This window comes from Alternaria atra (assembly GCF_907166805.1).
Source record: "Alternaria atra isolate CS162 genome assembly, contig: 24, whole genome shotgun sequence".
NCBI lineage: Eukaryota > Fungi > Ascomycota > Dothideomycetes > Pleosporales > Pleosporaceae > Alternaria > Alternaria atra.
Window position 1 is genome coordinate 410,504 of NW_025091322.1, and position 21,367 is coordinate 431,870.

The 21,367-nt window shown below is 49.2% G+C and overlaps 5 protein-coding genes across 5 annotated transcripts; 2 read left to right on the plus strand and 3 right to left on the minus strand.

Moving 5' to 3' along the window:
• Positions 1 to 1,348: 1,348 nt before the first annotated feature.
• On the plus strand, positions 1,349 to 2,251 carry ALTATR162_LOCUS5038 (uncharacterized protein; the record flags this gene model as incomplete). Its single annotated transcript, XM_043312654.1, has 1 exon — positions 1,349 to 2,251. One exon carries the CDS (start codon positions 1,349 to 1,351, stop codon positions 2,249 to 2,251), a length of 903 nt encoding a protein of 300 aa, XP_043168589.1.
• A 2,146-nt stretch (positions 2,252 to 4,397) lies between these two features.
• On the minus strand, positions 4,398 to 4,816 carry ALTATR162_LOCUS5039 (uncharacterized protein; the record flags this gene model as incomplete). The annotated part of the gene is made up of 3 exons (XM_043312655.1): positions 4,398 to 4,532; positions 4,578 to 4,608; positions 4,662 to 4,816. 3 exons carry the CDS (start codon positions 4,814 to 4,816, stop codon positions 4,398 to 4,400), a joined length of 321 nt encoding a protein of 106 aa, XP_043168590.1.
• A 5,637-nt stretch (positions 4,817 to 10,453) lies between these two features.
• On the minus strand, positions 10,454 to 13,242 carry ALTATR162_LOCUS5040 (uncharacterized protein; the record flags this gene model as incomplete). The annotated part of the gene is made up of 3 exons (XM_043312656.1): positions 10,454 to 11,135; positions 11,168 to 12,143; positions 12,234 to 13,242. 3 exons carry the CDS (start codon positions 13,240 to 13,242, stop codon positions 10,454 to 10,456), a joined length of 2,667 nt encoding a protein of 888 aa, XP_043168591.1.
• A 1,933-nt stretch (positions 13,243 to 15,175) lies between these two features.
• Positions 15,176 to 15,574, plus strand: ALTATR162_LOCUS5041 (uncharacterized protein; the record flags this gene model as incomplete). The annotated part of the gene is made up of 1 exon (XM_043312657.1): positions 15,176 to 15,574. The coding sequence occupies one exon, from the start codon at positions 15,176 to 15,178 to the stop codon at positions 15,572 to 15,574; it is 399 nt and encodes a 132-aa protein (XP_043168592.1).
• A 2,418-nt stretch (positions 15,575 to 17,992) lies between these two features.
• ALTATR162_LOCUS5042 (uncharacterized protein) lies at positions 17,993 to 19,543 on the minus strand (the record flags this gene model as incomplete). The annotated part of the gene is made up of 1 exon (XM_043312658.1): positions 17,993 to 19,543. One exon carries the CDS (start codon positions 19,541 to 19,543, stop codon positions 17,993 to 17,995), a length of 1,551 nt encoding a protein of 516 aa, XP_043168593.1.
• Between the last annotated feature and the right edge of the window lie 1,824 nt (positions 19,544 to 21,367).

The following is a 21,367-nucleotide window of genomic DNA, read 5'->3' on the forward strand; positions in this document are numbered from 1 at the left end:
GCACCCTACCTTCACACCTCGATATCTCTACAGCGTGATTAGGTATCAACAAACCAACGACGGTGTTGGAATCATGCGGTAATTTTGCACAAAATGGCCTCTTTAGATATCTTATGCGAGTTGAGATGGCTAACCCCTAGGCGGAGGAGGAGGTAGAGGAGGCAGGGGGCGTAAGGGAGGCGAAAACAGGGGTGTGGAACCCGCGCTAATTCAAGGTCGCAGTGGAATCTAGGGCAGTCGCTTGGAGGTAGTAGGTACACTTGTGGCATGTATTCTCGCATTAGCGTATGTCAAGCCAACTCTGCAATGCGGATCTGCCGCATCGGTTATGCAGTAGGTACAGTTGCAGTAGCAGCATCATCAAGTCCGTGCGCGAACACCGGTACCTTAGGACGCTGTTTTCTGTGCCGTTTGTTCCGGCCATTGTTGAGAACCTGTCAACGTACTATTATTTGACAAAAGAAACCTACCCTAGGACCTGTAGGATCGCGTTAGGTCAAAGGCGCTCTTTACACGAACCGGCAACAACACCGTCACCGCGTAACGGCTTATTATAGAGAAGTCTGAAGGGGCAGTGTCAACTGCAGATCTGGATTCCCGCCAAAATGCGGGTTATTGGCAGCCTTACAACGGGTTCGTTCGTTCTCTTGCTCGTAATTCTTCATAGGCGCAGGAGCCAGTGCTCGACTCGTTCTCTTCGAGCTAGAGCTATCATCGCTTCAATCAACCCAACTGAGCGGCTACACGAGACTGGAGTTAAGGTGTTCGCATGAAGTTGTTGAGTTTCACCCCTACGTCCTGCGTTGCAGTCGATTCTCAGATCCCAACCGCGTTGAAGGATAGCTTCGATCCTTCTTGGGGATCATCACAAGCTAGAGCTGACAAAGGCTAAAGCTTGCATTAGTATGGCTAGGCTGAACCACTGTCGGCGAACCCGATCTGCTCGCGCTTATCTCTTCGTCTTGATAACATGCAGCTGGAAAGACGACATTATTACCGCCAGCCGACCCGGTGCAACGGTCGCTGCGGGGCCCTAACAACGCAAGCAGCACAGGCTGGCCGCCTCGCCACAGAGGTGGCCCACCTGCCCGCACATACGCATGGATTTCATGTCCCTAGTTGCAAGCGATTCCTCGCAGTCGCAAGCAGTCGTTTATAGCTGTGTTGAAGTCGCCTATAAACTATGGCCCCAACTAGCTAAAAGCTTGTTGGTATATATACGCTGCTCATTTCTTGGTTCCAAATCAATACGTCTTCCTCTGACTGCAGCCTAAGGGCTACTTTCTAGAGTTATAAACTCTCCCATATCTACAGCTCACGAGCATCAGCCAACCTCTACGATCGCATAATGGACTTCCTAGGTCATCCTAGTGTAGTCTGTGCTAGCTGTCTGGCCTATCTCCAAGAGCTGTCTCGTCCAAATGATTCTAAAGAAGCCTACTGCACGTACATTCACCTTCCAGACGCTTCCAACACGCCTCACGATCACTCATTGTCCAAATTCTTTGACACCGACTCGTTCTTTGGCAAGACAACGGCATCGCTCGAGGTGGCTTCAGACTTGCTACCTAAGACACAGAGCTGCTTCGATCTAACATTGCCGGCAACCAGCATTACTGCGCCAAACACGACCGCGACTGCCAAATCTGCTTTACAGCAAGCCCCCAACCTCACTCCGTTCGGACTGCTCGATCAGATCTCTTGCGGACGTTCGACCGATCCTCTGGGTGAATTAGCCTGCATCTTACCAGACAATGACTGCTTATGCACCCCTTCTCTCTGCAGCGACGCAACGGAGGCAACCGTCTCGCGACGTATCTTGACGCATCAACCACTTCCGCCATCAATCGAGCACAAAGACGAACCTACGTCAAAGCGCCCATGGCGCAAGCGGGGACGCCCGCCCCTCGATTGCAGCGACGAGGCTGAATTCTTCTCAACATCTTCGGGAAGGTCGTGCAAGCAACGCCGCAACCGAATTCCGCACAACCATGTCGAGCGTAAGTACCGCGAGGGCCTGAACCTAGAGCTCGAGAGGTTACGACAAGCGGTGTCGACCTTGCCACAAAGCGGCGAGGGTGATGCCATAGGACAGCCTAAGCCAAGAAAAGCCGTAGTGATAGCGGCCGCTGTTGATTACATTAAAAGGATCGAGAAAGAGAGGGATGCGTTGCAGGAGGAAAACGAAAGGATTAAGTATGCACAGGGGAGGAAGAGGCAGAAGATGTTTAATGGCCTCGTTACTGAGTAGAGACTATGGTTGTTGATCTTTTCGCGACTCTTCTATGCAGGGTAGGCGCAAGAAGTAAGAAGTAAAAACACGCAGCTATTTCTACTGCTGCTATAGCGTACTAGCTTGTAGACTTAAAAAGACACTGCGCCTTAGAAATAACGAAGGGAGTGTTCGTCTGCCTCTGTAGGATGCGTCTGCTAGTCTGTAATCGAGCTCTGCAACATGTTTAGAACAGTAAGCTAGGGTATTAATAGCTGGGCTTGCGTGTCCGAAAGGCGCCTGAGCTTAGACCACTTCTGTAAGCGTAAGAACGTCTTATGCTAGTTGCGTTATTATAACGTTTGCTTTAGCTATACTAGTAAAGTCTTTGCAGCGGAAGAAGCTGATCTTTCGCGGCCGTACCGCTATAGGCGAAACGGTTAAGGTAGGATGTAATAGGAGAATCTGTTGGTTTCTGTAAGAGAGATGAAAGTATGACGCGCACTGCTACCCGCAATCACGTACGATGCGATCGTCTTAGTGCTCCTTAATTGTCCTGTTCTAACTAAGCTTGATTGCGACACATGTGAATGATTGATTATAGTAGTGCGAAGGCATATGTGCGGACCGAGTGTGCGCTCGGTGCCCGCGCTTAGATATCCTGCCTTATCCTTCTTAGGCATATCTTGGACTTGAATCCTTAGTAGCTAAGCCTAAAGAGTAGCAAAGTCTAAATCCTGTAGGAAGAGCGCCTTATAATTCTATATTTACGTAGTGGTAGCTAACGAACTGCGCTACTTGTAACAACTGCTGCTGAACTAACAGGAAGTTGTTCTGGATAGAAGGCGGAACATAGTGCTTAGAGAATGTGTAAGCAGGGGGTGGTAGTGTATGGTCTTGTGTATGAGTGTATTGTTGTGTGTATTGTTGTGTGTATGTACAAGTGTGTGATCTGAACTCTTAAGTAGACGGACGCGTTAGTCATGCCTGCTGAGCAGTCATGTAATGTGGTCCTAGGCTTACACTACACAATTAATATATGTAAAAGAATATTGTTGCATAGGCTAATAGAGCACTCTACTAAAGATTCTTGTGATGATAGCTATTGTGTGTAGCTCTACAGCCTTAAGCTTACAGACGCTGTTTTGGCGGATTCGACGCATTTGGTGACGGCGCGCGGAATCGGCCCTAACTATTACTAGCAAACTTGAGGCTGTAGTGGCACATACAATAGCTATTTTGACTAGATTTTTGGGTGGAGCAGTCTATAGACCTATGCGACAGTATTCGCTATTAAAACTTACGTGGCTGAAGTATTCTACGGCTGCGGCTGTTTACTGTAGGTGCAGGTGCTGTGGGCGGCTTATGGACAACACTACTACTCTGCATATCTATTGTAAGCAAGGGGTGATAGTAGTATAGGTCTTATGTATGCGTGTATTGTTGTGTGTGTGTATGTATAAGTGTGTGTCTGAGCTCTGAGATAGTCGGACGCATTAGTTATGGCTGCAGAGCATGTGATGTGGTCCTAGGCTTACAAAATGAAAGAGACGTAGATGTAATGATGTACAGAACGCTACGATGTCACAGACTACAAGGTCAACGTATATTATTTTTTATGGTATGCACAGTCTATATAGCGCATGACATCTTGTAACTTGCTACGCTATTAGACTGTTGCGGCACAGGTCAGCTCTTTACCTTCCCGTCCCTGGACTATTAACTCTACAAGTACGGCTATCGGTACCTGTTGTTACTATACACTCTACCTTTCTCTAAGCTGTGATTTCGGCATGTGGATGTTGGAATCCCGGGTTTCCTGCCTAGGGCATGTTGATCTGGATGTTGACTATCGGCTCCGTTGGTGGATGTGCATCTTTGAGTGCTTGCTAGAACAAGGTTACTGTCACTATTGGCGGCAGTCCTAAAACGCATGTGGGCCTATTGCGACTTAGTCTACTGGATCTTTCTATGATAAGCTCTCTTTGGTACTGCCGTCGAGAGAGGAAAGTCTTCGACTACCTTGGCTAAGACAACTATGACCTCCCGGTGGTATCCCTCCACCTTCAGGCTTTGCGAATACGATTGTTGGCTGGCGACTGGCGACTGGGATCGTACCGCTAGACGAACGGCATCTCGCCTGTACAAGTGCGAGGCAGGAGGCTCTATGCCAATGTTATCCGTCTCATTCGAGACCCTGTTGCCTCTGAACGTTCTTGAGAATTTTGAGATCCATGCGTAGGGTGGGCGAGTTTTGCGCTACATCGCTGATAACGGCGATGGTACGTTTGAATAGTGCGGTGAGGTTGGCTTTCGTAAGCTATGTGTCGCTGGGTAAGAGGCGGTATAATTTGGATTTGTACACTGAGGCTAGTACGAGCATATTGCCGAATTGTCTAGATTGAATGTTAGTCGATTGCGCTAATTACATAGTAAGGCATGGACTTACGCGTGAAGTGTACTAAATATGTTGGTTACGATAAGCCTCTTCTTGCGCGTAGGCTGGAAGTATTGGTATATGCTGCTAGGCTCTTTGCCTACACGATTGAAGGCGATGGTACTCTGGATAGCAGCGTTGATACATTGGCAACAGATCTTGATCATCTTGTGCTGGTCTCCGCTTAGGTTAACTATCTGCACATTTCGGTTTGAAGCCGCGTTTCCATAAGGTGATAGCGAGTTATGCTGTGTAATACTATTTGTACTAGGAGGCGGAGGTGGGAACTCTAGCGTGTGGCTCGCAAGCTTGAGGTAGGGACGCAACGTTATGTATAGGCCGCCATAATACTTGGCGCGTACACGAGCGATATTGAGATCAGTCGAGGGGTACTCGTCGTCCGACTATGCAAGTTCTGGTGTAAGGAGTTTCCGCCAGCCTTCTAGAATCTCCTTGTGGGTGAGCGCATGGTGAGCAACCTCCGTGAAGCTGGTAGGGTCGAACCTTTTGCGGCTACTGGGACCGTACAGGGCATTATGCGCTACGTTAAGGACCACTCGTAGGAATGTCTGCGTGGAGTACAGCTTCATCATTAAGTCTTGTCTCGGGCCTGCGCGTACTTCTACATCTTGCTGCACAAAATTGCTATCCTGGTCTTGGGACTAGTTCTTGTTGACGCCTTTAGGGTACATGATCTCGCCTTGATGTGCAGATATGCTGGAAGGCGGTAAAGTACTTATTTCTGCTAGAATATCCGATTCCAGCTGTAGAGCTGTCTAGTAGACACAGATTACGAGATTGAGTCTGTAGCGCTCCCTTGAACTCTAGGTATGTCTTCTGTTGCTGTTCACACGGAGCAGCTTAGTGTAGTCGGCTTTGATGAGAACTAGAGCAATCTGACAAGCGTTGTTAATCTAGCTCTAACTCTCTAGTACTCGTGCATACTGACTAAGGAATAGCGCAGCTAGCAGCATAGCTTGCGCATGCGCGACAGTGTTACCTCCTTGTTGGTTCCCGAGAATATTGGTGGCATAGGCATAATAGGCTATACTAGGTAGTAGATCGATGTTCCGCGGGTGGCTTTTGTCGTAGGTCTTGCTGTTGACGCTGTTGAAACTCCCGTTGAGACGAGGAGAATTCCGAATGTATCCCTATTTACTGTGGACGTACGGGGTTTGATTATTTTGCGGCGCAGGTAATGGCTCTGTATGCGAGCAGACTTTACCGAGGGCAAGAACGAGTAGTACAATCGCGTTGCGCAACGACTGTTCGATCTCACCACGACCTGATGGAAGTCCATCGAGATTGCTGGCCAAGTGCTTTCGCTTGACTCTGCGAACGGGAGCAGGGGAGTGGGCGTTTAAAGGCTTCGCGTTAGGACTGTATTGGTCACTGAAGTCCTTGACTATACGTCTTAGCTTGCTCTCGTTCATGAAAGGATGGAAAATATGCATGGTCTCTATGTAGGACCTGAGCAGGTTAAACATGACATGGCGTTGAAAGTCGGGCCGACTATCTGCGCGAAGCCCGTTCTCCTGCTGTGGTTGTTGCAGCTGCTGCTGCAGCTGCTGCAGGAAATGTTCTCGAGGTGTGCTGCCTGGTGTTTGTGTTCTATTCTCGACTTCGGAAAATGGGTAGCCCTAAAGTCCTTCTTTGCTAGGCGCTGGTGAAGGGGCTTCTGAATCGTTGCTGCTTTCTGGGCTTTTAGGTCCTTGCGCTCCGTCGTTTAGGTCTTAGCCCTCGCTAACACCCCAGACACGCAATAGTCCGCGATCCTTCTTAAGCTGCATTGGGTAGTCTAAGACTCTACGGCTGTTATCTATCAGCCTTCTTAGATACGGAATACCTTGATAGAAGATGCTTATCTGTTGCCACTCGTCTAGCAACTTGTGCGCTGGTGTAGTGTGATTACCTTGCAGGCCGGTTTGTTCCTTGGGACTAGTTTTAGTAGCATGGCTGCGGTTGGTCCTTACACTTGTGGCAGGTGTTGCTGGTCCTTGAAGAGGCGGAGCGAATTGCGACTCTTGCTTGATAGAAGCTGATGCTTGCGCACCTAGTGGCGATATTATGTTTGAGTGGGGAGCGATGGGCAATTCCATTTTCAGGTTGCTGTTGACATAACCTATGTGTCCTCTTCCCTGTATAGGGGTAGGCCATCTGGATGTGCTATGCTCTCTTGGGGGTGCGGAAAAAGAGGTTTCAGGCGAAGCGTGATTCGACATTATCTCGTGGTTCCGCGATTGTGGAAGCCTACTCTTAACACTTGATTTCTAGCTGTTGAACTGGTCTACAAACTGCGACAAAACCTTAGAGATGCTGTTTACACTTTCTTGAAGCTGCATCATGCTTCTGTCTTGCCTAGGAAAGGTTAGCGATGAACTAAAGGGAGGGAAGAGGCAACGCACTTGGGTGGCGGGACTTCCTTGTACTGGCAGTTGAAGTTGTTCTCTCTGCAGAATTGGCACGGCTGAACTTTGCTACATTTCTGTTTCCGCGAACGGCATTGGTTACAGGCTTGCCTGATACGCACCTGCTTTCGCCGTATCTGCTGTGCGGTGTCATAGTTGTTTATGTACGGAGTCTGCGCGTAAGGTGTAACAGGAGGGGCGTACTGCTGAGCAGGTGTTGGCGGCTGGGGATGATATGGCGGCCCGTTGGGATGTGAGGGACTGATGGCGTGGCCGTAGCTATTTGGTATACTGCTATTGGGACGATGTTCGTGGTTGATTGCCTACGGCTGGGGATGGTCGCTATGCCCTGTTGGAGTCCGACTTTTAGACTTGACGACGAGAGTTATACTGACGCTGGTGGACTGGGACTAGTTGTATACCGTGGACGTGTTCTGCGGTAATATGGAATGGGGGTCTAGCAGCTTCTATAGCTAGATGCGCCAAACCTGGATGCTGGGGACGTGAACTAGCCATCACCTTTCCGTGCGGGGATGCCGATGTTGGGATACGCCTAAGTTTTCGATTCTGGGAATGGGTATAGTGCAGCTTAGCGCACACGTTCGATGAATGAGTATTGGGGGCATGGACAACATTAGCAACGTTTGCGGTCTGCTAGCATATGGGCAGACACGCGTGATTAGGTCGAACTGTTATCTTGTGGGGATCAGCGACGACAAGTGTATTTGGTACGTAATGCCTCTAAGCGAATTAGCACAGTCCGCAACAAGCAATCTAATCTGTACCTTGTTAGAGACCTCCTTGCCTATCTAAGTAGGAGTTAAACTTCTATAGAAAATTGTTAGGCCTAAAGAGGTAATTGGTTAATCTAATTAGAACCTGCCGGGACTTACTTAATTGCTTGTTGCGGAGTCTGCGGACTAGCTATGGGCTCCAGCGGGTATTGTGCGATAGTCTACACCGAGACGTTCTTTTGACACCCCCGATTCCTGCCATTGCAGCTGCTTCCCCCCTCCCCCTTTTTCTCTACCCTCTCACACGGTTAACGATGGCTGATTATGGGGCATTGGCAGGGCTTGCAATGGTTCAAAATTAAGTTAAAGCTTGATTGATCTGATTTGAATAGCTTGATTTGTTTTTGATTTGAGCTAAACTTGAATAACGTGCCCCACCATCGAAATGCGCACACTATCGAAATGCGCACTCTGCTAAGCTTACACTACTTTTAACCTTCTATTATAATGTCTTAACTACTTCATCTTGACTTGTTTCCTACTGAAGACAGGGTTATCTATGCTATCTAAGCTATTAAATTAAATGCGTTACTTACCTAGCGACGAGCTGCGCACCTCTATAACGTACATGAAAGCACTCTCTGCAATCGACGCACTGGAAAGGCTTTACGATGCGATATTCAACCTGATTGCTTAAAGCTCTAGAGGCATGAAGAGGAGGCGATTGTACAATACGTAAGGAAGCTCGACGCGCGAGGCTTTGCCCCTACGCTTAGCTATGTACGAGAAATGGCTAACTAGCCATACATGGGCAAACCGTATGAACGGTCGAAAATTTCTTAAACGGTTGAATGGTTTAAAAATATTGCAAACGGCTAAACGAACGAAGAGACGATTTAAACGAACGAATGAACGACTTATAGTGGTGAGAAATATCTACAGCGCCTACTTGCTCTAATACTAGTTGAAATAATGCCCACTATCATCCTCAACATCCTAAGAGTTACCTTCTAGCCTTAGGATTCTAATTAAACCCATTCCGTTCTTATGGAGGGGCCGTATGAGCCCTTGACGCAGCTAATTGCCCGTACATTTAATTCTCTCGACAGTTTTGCATGTGATTCGTAATCTATTCTATGAACATATCCTTCTTGCCCTAGAAAACGTCCTCTCTGGCTCTAATGACTCTGCTGGGATAGACAGAACACTATTCGCCATGCGGCTAAGCTTCAGATACTGCCTTCTCTGCTGTGGTTGACACTACTACCCTAGAGGCGTACAATCTGGAGTAATATCTGTTGTTATACTGTTAATGAAGCTAGTAAAATTATTACTAACACTCGCATTAATAGTCCTAATCTCTAGCTTCTTTGATAGTATTGCGAGTTGATTCTGCTTCTTTGCTAGTGGTGGTGGCATCGTCGTAGGAGTAGAGGGATATTCGCTGGGGGTCCTGTGATTAAATTCCGTTTGCTAGAATGCTGTGGCTGAGGCAATGGTATCTTCGTGCTATTCCTCTGGCTAGTTCTGCTTGATATACGCGATGCGTTTACGGGGATTAAGGAGGAGAGCGGCGGCGTATACAGGAACCTCCTTAGTTAAGCGGTAGTAACGTCCGTCCCTACGTAGCGGGACACCCTACGTGACGGGATGCTACAGACAATCTCTAACATAACAAACTTAACAACAGGTTAGGAGAATAGATATTCTTGGAATAGTAGCCCTAGGCTACGACGCCTATTCTCTCTTAATGTCTTTTAGAAGTAGGTTCTACTTACCGTGCAATACGTCAATTAAGTATGTGCGTCGCGCGACCGCCTCGCTTTGGCTAGCATTAGATACGTTGAAAGCTCATGCATCTTGTTAAAAGTCCGTCAACTTACAGCTTGTTATATTACTATCCTATCCTGAGCACTGCGCTTGAGCTCAAGAGGTTGTCGTGCGTCTGTGCTAAATACAAGACCGCCTGCTAGAAGTGCCAGATAAGGAAGACCTGCACACCTAGCTTAAAGCAGCTTAGCTGTAATCTATCGCTACTAACGCTACATCTGTGGCCGTGTGGCTGAGTAGCCGTGCGGCGCTTTTGCCAAGCGCTCCAGGACACCCGAAAACCAGCTCGGATTAGGAGCAGGGCTAGGTTTAAAGCCCTGCCGTATAGCTCATGTCAACGAATACACCTAGCAGCGAAACTGCAATCAGTCTCTAATACAGCCATCGTACAGCTTCGAGACACAGTGCAACGCACGAACATAGCTAACGCGAAAGCTTCCATGCTATAGATGTTAGCATCTACATCTACTATGGAGTAGTGCGTTTCATCACTGATTATGTAACAGGAGGATATATATTCACTCGCTTCGATAGACTCTATCAATCAACCAACTTCTTCCTTAATCCTGTACTCCTTACTTGTTAACATCATGCGCTCTGTCTGTTCAATATAGCTTTTTGCCATGTAACGGAGACGCGGGAGGATGACAGTGCATCCAGCAATGTTTACATTGGAAGTGGTAATCTTGGTCATGGGCGGAAGCTCCCCAATCCACCTCCCAGCTTCACTGAGATGTAGGTTCCATGATCGTAGTGTTGTCATTGTCAGCAGTCTCCTGGTCCAATCCGAAGGCGCCGCTGAATCTCGTTCCTACAACGGGATGAGCTCCTGTTAGTCATTACCAATGGATTCGAATCGGGCATTAACGCCTTCTAGAATCCCTTTGACCTCTGCCCGCAGCTCACTTTCCTGCTTCGACTGGACTACGGCAGGCTGACTGCTGACCGCTCCACCTAGCACACGTACATAATCTCTGTAAATCTGAAGATAGATCTCATGTGCCTCAGTCTTCATCGATTCTTGCAAAGCCTTGCACATCTGATCCAGGTCCTTCTGTAACGTCCCGGCCGCCGCGTGAAACATTTGGTGCCGCTCGCGGTCGACATAGTTTGTCATATGCTCTTTCATGCGTTTATACGTACCAGGGCCACACTCGCTGGCGCACAACTCGTATACGTTGCGCATGCCGTTTGCGATTGTGAGTGTGATATTACGATTGGCTTCGCGCTGAAGCTGCGTCATCTGCTTGATTACCACCGTAGTGACGTTGTGGAAGAGTTGTTCGTAGATGTAGACCTGCTGTTTCAAGATGGAGAGTTCGGCTAGGCCTACACCGGTTTCGTCCGCTTGCCGCTCAACAGAGCCGTGGAAGGTGTATAGTAGACGACCAAAATTGGCGGCGAAGGTGCAGAAAGCTTTAGGCAGGCGCGATTGAAATGCTCGTTCCCATCCATTCGCGAGATGCTTCAAGATCGGATCGACGAGATCGGCGTTGAAATCGCGATGCCCAGCGCTGAAGGATCGGAAGACACCATGCCGTCTTACCACAGCCAGATAAGTCGGCCAGGGCAAGCCGCCCTGCTCTTCTTTTTACTCCAGGCTTTGGCTGTACTCGGTGCGGCGTCTATGGCATCCTTGACCAGCTCCGGTAGCTTGTCAGTTATGTAGTGTTTCAGATCTGCACGCACCTGATCGAAGCATGCATAGATACATGCCTTGAATACAGCGTCCAAGTTGGCCAACGCGCGCTTCAAATACTTGATCTGCCTATCTTTATCCTCCTCGGTAGCTTTCGAACCAGTCCCTTCGATGGAGACCCACAAGTTGAACGCAGTCAAGAGCTGACATAGATTCAACAAGAAACTGCGGCTGATCTGAATACGGCCGCCCGCGGTGAGCTTTTTGCAATGGGCTTGCAATTGAGGAATCCCAGTCTCCTCGGTGTTGGTAAAACCTGGGACAGGATCGTCCTTAACCAATCGACCACATAGCTTCTGGTAAGCTCGGCTGCTAACGCAGAAGACTGGCAAGGACTTCGCGACTTGATCATAGTCTCGTAGTTCTTCGTCGGGATCGAAGTTGTCCTCATCTTCTTCTGCCGCATTTTCCTGGTCCATCTCCCTGATACCGGCGGCGAAGTCCCGCTGAATTGCAATCTTGGAATACTCATTACGTTCGGCGATGCATAAGCGGCGGATTTTACCCTTGGTCTCGTCGTTCTGCACCTCATGCTCGCTTTTTTGGAGTTTCAGTTCCTCGATCGAACCCTTGATTTGCCAGATTTCCTCTCTAGCATTTTTCCGGCTTCTCCTCAGCTCCTGGAACTTCTTATAGATATCTGGCTCTGAAAGTGCGATCTCAACTTCGTTGTCATCATCGGTTCCATCGTCGTCAGGAGAAACCCAATTCTCGTCCGATTCTTCCTCAGATACGCGCCTTCGCTTCCTTGCTGAGTCCTTCTTATAACCCTTGAGGCGCTTGCTGGTCTCACCCACCGGGGCATGCACCTTCTTTCCGTCATCTAGTTGTTCTTAAAGCTCTTCCTAGATTTCCATGTCCTTGAGCGTTCTGGATAAAGCGGCTTCGCAAGCTTGCTGCGATTCTCTAAGACTTTCGATCTTATCTTCGATTTTTTTGATGCTGGTCCTGTTTTCGTCGCCCAGTTCTTCAAGCTCTGCTGTCCCGTCTAGCTCTAGACTGTTAATAGCCTCGGTAACTGATATGTCATCTGTCTTCGAGCATATGAACGTGACACTGGAGAAGCCACCATCGCACTTAAGTTGCCGCTTGAAGGAACCTCCGAGGAGAGTCTTCGCAGCCTTATCATCCACTGCGCGGCCGATGGGAGCAACGATCCATAATCCACTACAATGCTTCAGGTAGCCTTGAGCAACAGCAGCCCGTGCTGCGTTGGAATCGTGTACACCAGGCAAATCCACAATGACAGTACCTGTGGACAGCGCAGGACTTTTCGTGTAAATCCTCACGACCTTGATCAGCGGCCAATATTCCATCTCTGTATTCTTGGTCGTCTTCGTCCTGCCACCGTCGTTACCCCTGCTCTTCTTGTTACATTTCTCCCTACTGTCCACGTAATGCTGAAGCTGTTGGTAGAAAGTACTTGCCTGAGCTGTTTCTATCGTTTTTGTGGTCCCTAGGATGCTCGAAACGTCGGTCTTGGTCATCAGATCGGAGACCTTGTGTTGATTCAGCGTGTCCCTGGGTAGCTTCGGATAGACCGATTGAAATTTGGCCCATGCGATACTAGCATCCGAGTCTGGCTCGTAGATGCCGCTTGAGACTGCGCCGTCTCCGGTTAGCAAATCCTTCATCAAGACCGTGAGTTCCTCCTCCCAGTCTACCCGATCAATAAACTCAATCTCCGCACGATACTTAGCGGATGGATCTATGCTGTCGTTCCATGATATTTCTGTCACGACGGCTGTACATGCACGCATGCAGTTAGTCGGTACGAGATTTTCCTCGTTCAGCACTGCATTGATCACACTGCTTTTGCCGGCGCCGGTGTTGCCGACCACACCGATCACCGTCCGTGTCCGCCCCGCTTGCGGTATGAGCTTCTGGATGGCTTGCTTCCATGTCCGCGTTCGATGCCGCATACCGCGAGAATTTCTCTTGCAACTCATTCAAGACCTCTACTGATCGGGCCACAGCTCTCCCTAGAAGTTCAGGATCCTGCTGATTGAGGATGGCCCTGATATGCCGATCTGTCCAGACTGCACCCCCATACGTCTCTGATGATCGTTCGCGATTGACTGTGCTAACTTGATCGGGTTGAACCAAACCAGTAGTAGGGCTTTGCAATGCTGGTTGATCTAGGAACGAACGTGGGGAACGTCGCTCGATTTTTGCACCGTCCGGAATCGCAACCGCATCGACATTTGCCTCGCGTTTTAGAAGGGTATCTTCAGGGATGCTGGACAAGTCCCTAGCAATTGGACTGGGCGATGGACATAGCTTGTTGGCGATTGTAGATGGTGAGTTGAGTTGTGGTCGATGCAAGGCGAGCCCCGCTGATCGTGGCTCATTGGTTTTCGCACCGTGCGTTGGCGGTGTCATAGGAGGTACATTGCTGCGAGCTTCGAGACTCCTCACATCCTGGCGAGCGGGAGTAGGACTGGCGGATACCTTGATAACTCCCACCATGGACTGTTCTGCGCACGTCGCCCAGAATAAGACAAGATCACTGCCAGGCCGCAGGTAAGACCGGACTATGTCGTTCTGGTCGACGAGAGCGTCTCTGTGTTTGAGCTGGAGGCTGATTACATTGTGTGATCTCAAATATGTTTCTTGGATCGTCCGGATGGGCATCTGCTACACATATGTCAATAGGCGTCGGCTCTAGCAACTTTTCGTGAAGTATGAGACTGCAGACATCAGTGATACATACGTTATAACCAATCATCCAAACAAAATCTCTTTCTTCAAGGGGTACCTCTGGAGGTTTCTCGTGGTGGAGCACCCCGACCCAGCACCGGCTAGGCTTCAACGTCTGCTTAGGAATGGCCACGATGGCTCTCTGCTGAAAATCATCCTAATCCATTGTTGTGCATTAGAAAATGTCACTGCCGTCATATGCAAGGTAGTTGCGCATAGAATGGAATTGTACCGTCGAGCGCGGACACCGCTCTGGTACGTGCAAGGAGAAATGGAGGGAGGGTATTCCTTTATATTCAAGTCAAATTGCCGCCGTCAAGACCGAAAGCGCTCGTAACAAGATGTATCACCGGCCGCTCAGAACGGGTGTTTAGCAGACGGATGCGGGAGAAGAAGGAGGTTACAACGATTCTCCAGGATGGCTCACACGAGTGGATTACGTTCCTGGCGTGCGTGTGCGCTGATGGATCAGCGTTGCTGCCAAGCCCTGTCTGCCAAGCAGCTGCTGGATCGATATACGGACACGATATTTCGAGAAGACCGCGGGGACCCCTCGATAGCATCATCAGAGAGACTACGCCGCATATCTGCAACGCCTGTCGATTGTGTTTATGCTTATGCTTACGCTTACGCCCTCTCCACCTGCACATCGTAATTACAAGGAGGATCAACGTGGCGATAAAGGCAAAGATGGTAACGTTGATGATGACAGTGACATCGACGACACCGGCGTCAATGAGCCGCGGCGTTGGTACTCATGTTGACACTCACAACAGCTACCGATCCTTCTGCCGTACAGGTCATTGAGGTGGACGAGACACTGACGTTCCCTCGCCTGCAACCATTTACCCCATAGTTCTGTCTATGGAAGTTATTATAGAACTCTCTCGGCTGGCATGTTTCATCCTGCGACCATGATTATTCGTGCCAGTGTTGTCTCTTAGGTAGTCAAAGGCAACCTATAGGCCTTGCGACCTAGCCAGGACTGCGTTGCTGGTGCTTGCGTCAGTCAGGCCAGGCTTGTGGGCTCGCTCACTTCTGGGCTCTCGTCATCCTGAACAGCACAGGCGGCGGCATCTACACAACTCACCTTCTCGACAAGGCGGTAGACATGGAGTTTGGCATGCCGATGCCAGCCATCACATCATACACATCATGGTCATCGCAGCAGCGTGGGTCTACGGGCAGCGTCTTATGTCAGTGTACGGGAGGCAGCTAGCTGCATTACCGTATCACGAAGCCATTTATCACGAAGAGATTTATGGCGAAGAGATTTATGGCGAAGAGATTTATGGCGAAGAGATTGATGTCAGAGAGACTAATGACGGAGAGACTGATGACGGAGAGATTTGTGGCGAAGAGATTGATGTCAGAAAGATTTATCACGAAGAAATTGATGTCGAAGAGATTTATCACGAAGAGATTTATGGCGAAGAAATCGATGACGGAGAGACTTATCACGAAGAAATCGATGTCGAAGAGACTTACCACGAAGCGATTGATGGCGAAGAGATTGATGTCGTAGTAGCGACACGTAGGCATCTTTGCCTCTAGCAAAAAATTCCTTGTTTGCCGGGAAAGCTTATGCTCAACTCCCGCTTCTAACGGAGGCCTAAAAAGCAGGACCAACAGGCTCGCTGCAATTGCTGGCGGGGAAGACATTGGGAGCGCCATAGTCCTTCAACGCTGATGCGCCCATCACTGGACTGCTGTTCGTCGTGGCCGACGTCGACGTGGCGTAAGCAGGGCGTTCGGCTGAAATGTGTAGATCGCCCACCTTTGCGCGCGGCAAACGCCCATGGAAGATGCGACATCCTTGGACGAGGGTGATATACGTGACCGTTCATGCATGCGGGCGTGTGCAAGGGGATCCACCCTGTAAGCGTAAGACATGTCGCCTCGCCTCACATCCGTCTGAACGCAAGAGAGAAACTACACGCAGCTTAACGTGCATCGCCCGTAAGCGAGAAACGCCACTCAGCGAGATGAGCCAACTCGACAGGCACCTCATCCCCTCCCCATACACTTCTAGAGATCTGAAATTGCGGTACATCTACATTTTAGACACTTTTGTCTCTACTGCCACATTGCAGCAGAGAAAATAGGATGGTTGGGGTCAAGCTGTAACACCACGCGGAGGCCAATTTGACACAGAGATAAGCTCGGAGTACATGTTCTCCAAGCTCAGGCATCTTGAAGATCAGGGACGATGTGCACCTCAGTGGCGTTAATCGCCGTAGCAGTTGCAGATTGCGGAAAATGGGGTTGGCAGTGATCGAGCAGGGGTGAGAACTAAAGTGGCTCCTAGCGCAGCGCGCGACATGACTGTCGTTGCGACCACAACCACCGTGTTTTGATTATCACAAAATGTAGGGCGATAGAGAAATGCCTGAAGAGCAATATCACATACCCTACAAGCCCACAAGCGAATGTGGTGAGGATTGGTTTGGATTGAAGTTGGATTCATCTCGTCGAGGGGCATTTCTCGCTTACGGGCGATGCACGTTACACTTTCACGCACTTGCAGTTTTCGCTTTTTGCATGCTGCCCAACTTTCATCCCACGCAATCCATCATCCCGCCTGGTGTGCGCTTGCCCAAAACGTCTTAGGCTCTGTAAGCGTCTGACGTTGATTGATTCGGAGACACTATTGTCTCGTGAGTCGTGACACAAGGCACAGTTGACAAGAGCTAGCACGATTCTGTTAAGATAATCATCAGGCAAAAGAAGCCCGCGTAGGATGAAAGATTGAATGCTTGCAAGAACGGGAAACTGCAACTGCGTGAAAGTGTAGCTACAATTGTGTTCGAGTTGAAGTCGGTACTGTACATATCATCAATGACGGTAATATCTTTGAACCGACATCGATTACAATACTGGACCAGTAAATATAAGAAGCCAAAAGATTGAGCATACAAAGGTTGCATTTTCCTCTCTATATAGCACACCTTCCGTTCTTACCTATCCGTTGCAACTTTCACTAGTATCATGTCCCGCTTTATGATCGCATTTAGCCCTCCCGAATACTCGCAACAACTTTCCGACAGATGGGAGAACTACTTCAGAGAAAGCATCTTACCGAAGATGAAGGGCTGTAAATGGTCGCAAGAGAAATCTGGCTGGGGTTATTTGGAATATAAAGATGCGTCGCGTGTCTTCGAAGTCATGAACGCATATGGGTGGAAGATGGGCGTAAATTCCTGGGGCAGTTTGCGATTCGATCCCATGCGGCAGGGACCCCCGGAGCAGGAACCTCGGAGCAGGAACCTACAGAATGCGATTACGGGGCAAGTCTAGGCGCTGTGCTTGATTCGGGCAAGAAAAATGGAAAACGCCGTTCTAACGAGCATTGAGTTGCTAGTCATGGGAGGACTTGACAGCTCGTTTTAGAGACAGTCATCTCTACCTCCAAGCGACTGCCTGTAATTCCACTGGGATCAAGCGGATTGGTGGGAGCGATAAGCCGCGGTAAGAAAACAGGGGGGTGGAATCAGGGAATGAGATCGAGGTACTTGAGGTTGGCCATCTGAAGTTATATTGAACATTCTAGGGAGGCTATTTTATAGGAAAAAACCTGTACGATTTCATTGCCGTCAGTAGCTTGTTATAACTGCTCTTGCTGTCGAGTTATTGTGGTGGGAAAGTTACCTTAATGCAGGTTAATCAGACTCTAATCGCATGGAATATTAAGCCTATACTCCATTTAACAGATCCCGAGAATATTTGCAGCTGTCAGTCGTTCTTGATATTGATGTGTTTGGCGGCGCTGACGGGTTTCCGGCACGGGTGGAGGGATGTTAAGGCATTAATATCATAAGTTAGTATGCATCTGGCAAGGTAGTTATGCTAACTTAGTTTTGTAACACAGGTTTCTGTCTTCTAGGATGAGAACGGACGCCATTTTACGCACCCGTCCCCCCAACAAGCGCAAATCCCGACCCAGCCGCACTCCCCCTAGCAGAAAAGTCAAGGTCAAACGGCTGAACGGCGATCATAGGACTTGAGTATCGCTTCCAGTGTGTCGTCTCGTTCTTGCTCTTTTAGCCAGATGTCGCCGCGATATGGTCGGCTAGGGCCACGATCCAGCTTTGATTCCATGATCCCAGATATCCTGTCCGTGAAACTCCTAGACCACCGTTCATCCTCGGGGGCATCCCAATGCATCTCGAAGCGAGCCAGGGCTTGACCAAGCGGCATCGAACACTGATGCTGCAACTCCGTCATTCGGCCACCACCTTGAACTACGAGCGCATACATTCGCTCGCGTGCATGTACTGCTCGGACAGACTGGAAGGCACGATATAGCTCTAGAAAGACGGCATCGCACTCAGAAACAACCCAATGCGAGACTGAGGTGAAATACGACCTTGCCATTTCACGCGACGATGTGGTCGGTTTCCAGTAGGTCAGAGGGCTTTCATGCAGTGCCACAGGTGTCACCTCTGCCAGCATCTGGGGATTTGCGGTCAGCGCTTCTGAAGCTGGCACCATTCTCAAGTCCACAAGTGACTTCTCATGCCACTCCGACTGCTCAGCTACGATAGACGCAACTGCACTATCCAGATGCTCATGGAGACATTCGAGGGTCTTGTCCACAGGCAGGATACTGACGACGTTGAACGAGCATACCGGGTCATGCTGATCCGGCTCGAAGTAGAAGCGGAACGATATCGATATGTCCTTAGGCAGGTTCGCGGCGCTTGCGAAGGCGTGATGGGCCACACAAATCTCCAGCTGTGCTTTGGACAGGCTTTGGAAACGCCAGGAAACCAAGGGAGGCTGATCTATCAGCCGCAGCCGTATTTCTGTAACCACTCCCACTCCTGCTGCGGCGCCGCCGCGCATGGCGTATAGCAATTTCGGATGGTTCTTCTCATCCACATCGACGACCGATCCATCCCATAGAACAATACGGCCGCCAGTGACTGACTGGCACCCGAGTCCGTAGCGTCGAGCCAGGGCGATGTCCCACCCCGCAGTGAGGAAATGTCCCCCAGCCCCGACGCCGAAGCAGTCGCCGTGAGGGACTGCCTTCTCGTGGTCCACCAAAGTACCGATAAGTTGTCCCAAGATGCAACCAGGTTCCAAGAACAAAACATTGTCAACGATCCGTCGGTTTGCCATGCATCCCAAATTGATCATGATTCCCGAGCATGATCCTCCGTTGTGATATCCGTGTCCTCCGCTTCTTACCGAGACAGCATGCTCGTCGTAGAGTTTCAGGGAGGTGAGCAACTTTAATGTTTCCATAACGCCCCATTCGCTTCGGGGCGAGACTATAACCGTAGGGACGACAGCTGCTCGGTCATGCATCATTGCTTCAGGCGGAAACGATCGTCCATGTGATGCAAAGGCCTTGATCCCACGGTGTTGAAGGCTAGCCAAGAAGTCATGCAGTTTTGGGGAAATACTAGATGAGTTTTGTTTACTGTCGTCCACCGCCTGAAGACAGGCCGTAGTAATGTCGGGGTCGCATGCTGGTTGCCTCGAGTTTGCGTCTGCTTGGAGCTCCTGTACAGCCATGGTTGTGAGAATGGAGGTTTTGGCGATAAATTCCTATCCTAGGGGGAATATATAGGATACTCGAATCTTGAAACAATGTCACAAAGTGATATTTTTACTTTGAGACACCTGCCTTTACACTGACTTTACAAACCTCTCACTTAAATCTACGGTTTTCTCTTCTGTACCTCAGTAAGCGGTCGTCAGCGCTGACGACGGTTACGTGGTTAGCCTAGGGTACGTCGGCAGGTTGTCAGGAATTGAAAACCCATCATAATCAAGGTCGAACGTGGGTGTATTGTACAGTGGCAGTCATAATCGGTTTCCGAATTTCCCGTCAGCTTTATCCTCAGTGCAAAGCCCATGCAGCAAGGATCGTTCTTCTCTTAGGACTCTACTACTACTACTAGGCTAATGCTTGTCGGAACTTTGTTCAATGTTCCTAAAACATGTCCATGCGCTATCTTAGGGCTCGACCTAGACTTAGCTCTTAGTCTAGTTGCGTGTTAGCAGTGGTGTTGTCAGATGAAATGCTAAAAAAATGAGCTCAGGAGAAGTTTATGCTTGCGATGATAGATTATGTCTTGATCATTGTTGTTTTTCGTTGGTCTGTTCTCTCTCCTTTTTGAACATAAACCTGATACGTCGGTGATACCTAGGTGATACATAGGTGATACCGTCCACGATGCAGTATCGCTTACTTCATCTGATAGGTGTATTCGGTATTGAAGAACCCCTGTCAATATTGATTCTTCCCTATGGAGTTCTTCAATATTGAGAAAATATTGAGGATATTGAGAATATTGAGAATATTAACGGGGGTTCTTCAATACCGAATACACCACCGTGTTAGTAACAGAATATACAGGTCCCTGCGTTCGTTCTGTTACAAAGGCTAACTCTATCCTAGATTAGTAGGCTGACCGTTTGAATAGTTGCTCTAATAACTAGTACATGCTCTCTGCGGATATTTTAGCACGGGTTTAGTTCTGAAGGGCATCATACGGCCATCGCGGACCTACGCTCAACGCAAAAGTTAGGTATACAACTACGGTTATCGCGTCGCTTTGCTGTCAAACCCAGAGCGCGTATTCTTCGTATGCCGCGAGTGCCACCAAAACAAGAAGCTCGACGCAGCTAGTTGCGGACTGTTAGAGGCAACGTCGGCGACGAGCTCGGCTGCAGCCCACCTTATGAAGAAGCACCGTATAGCTCCAACAGGCAAGCTCCCGGTAAAGCTGACTGTAGGCCAGAAGCCGCTCACAATGCTGACAAGCGCTGGCGTACGGATTAGTTAAGCTGTCGCTAACAAAACTAGAAACTTAACGTACAAGCGTTTCGATTAGCGGCCGTGACCTGGCTTGCTAACAACAATATAGCGCTGAGGCATTTCGAAGATCCAGCGTTTCAATCAATAATACGGTTTGCAAACCCAGAAGCTGAGAAGGCGTTGTGGGCGAGTCGTACGAGCGTTAATCGGTTCACGATGCGACTGTACAGCCATATGCAGCCCCAGGTCGTGAAGCAACTTGAAGAGGCCGCAAGCAAGATCCATATAAACTTTGATGGGTGGACGACTAAAGGCGGCAAACGAGGCTTCTTTGGTGTAGTTGCTCATTACGCTACAACTCATGGGGTTGTCAAGGACGTTGCTATTGACTTCCCGCAGCTTACGGGCGCCCATACGGGCGATAGGATAGCTGACTGTATTGAGAAAACTCTGCGGGAGTTCGGTATTGCTGCGCCAAAGCTTGGTTACTTTATGCCCGACAACGCATACAACAGCGACGCTGCTATCAAGAAACTTGGCAGCAAATACGGCTTTGTAGCTAGCCACCGTCGCCT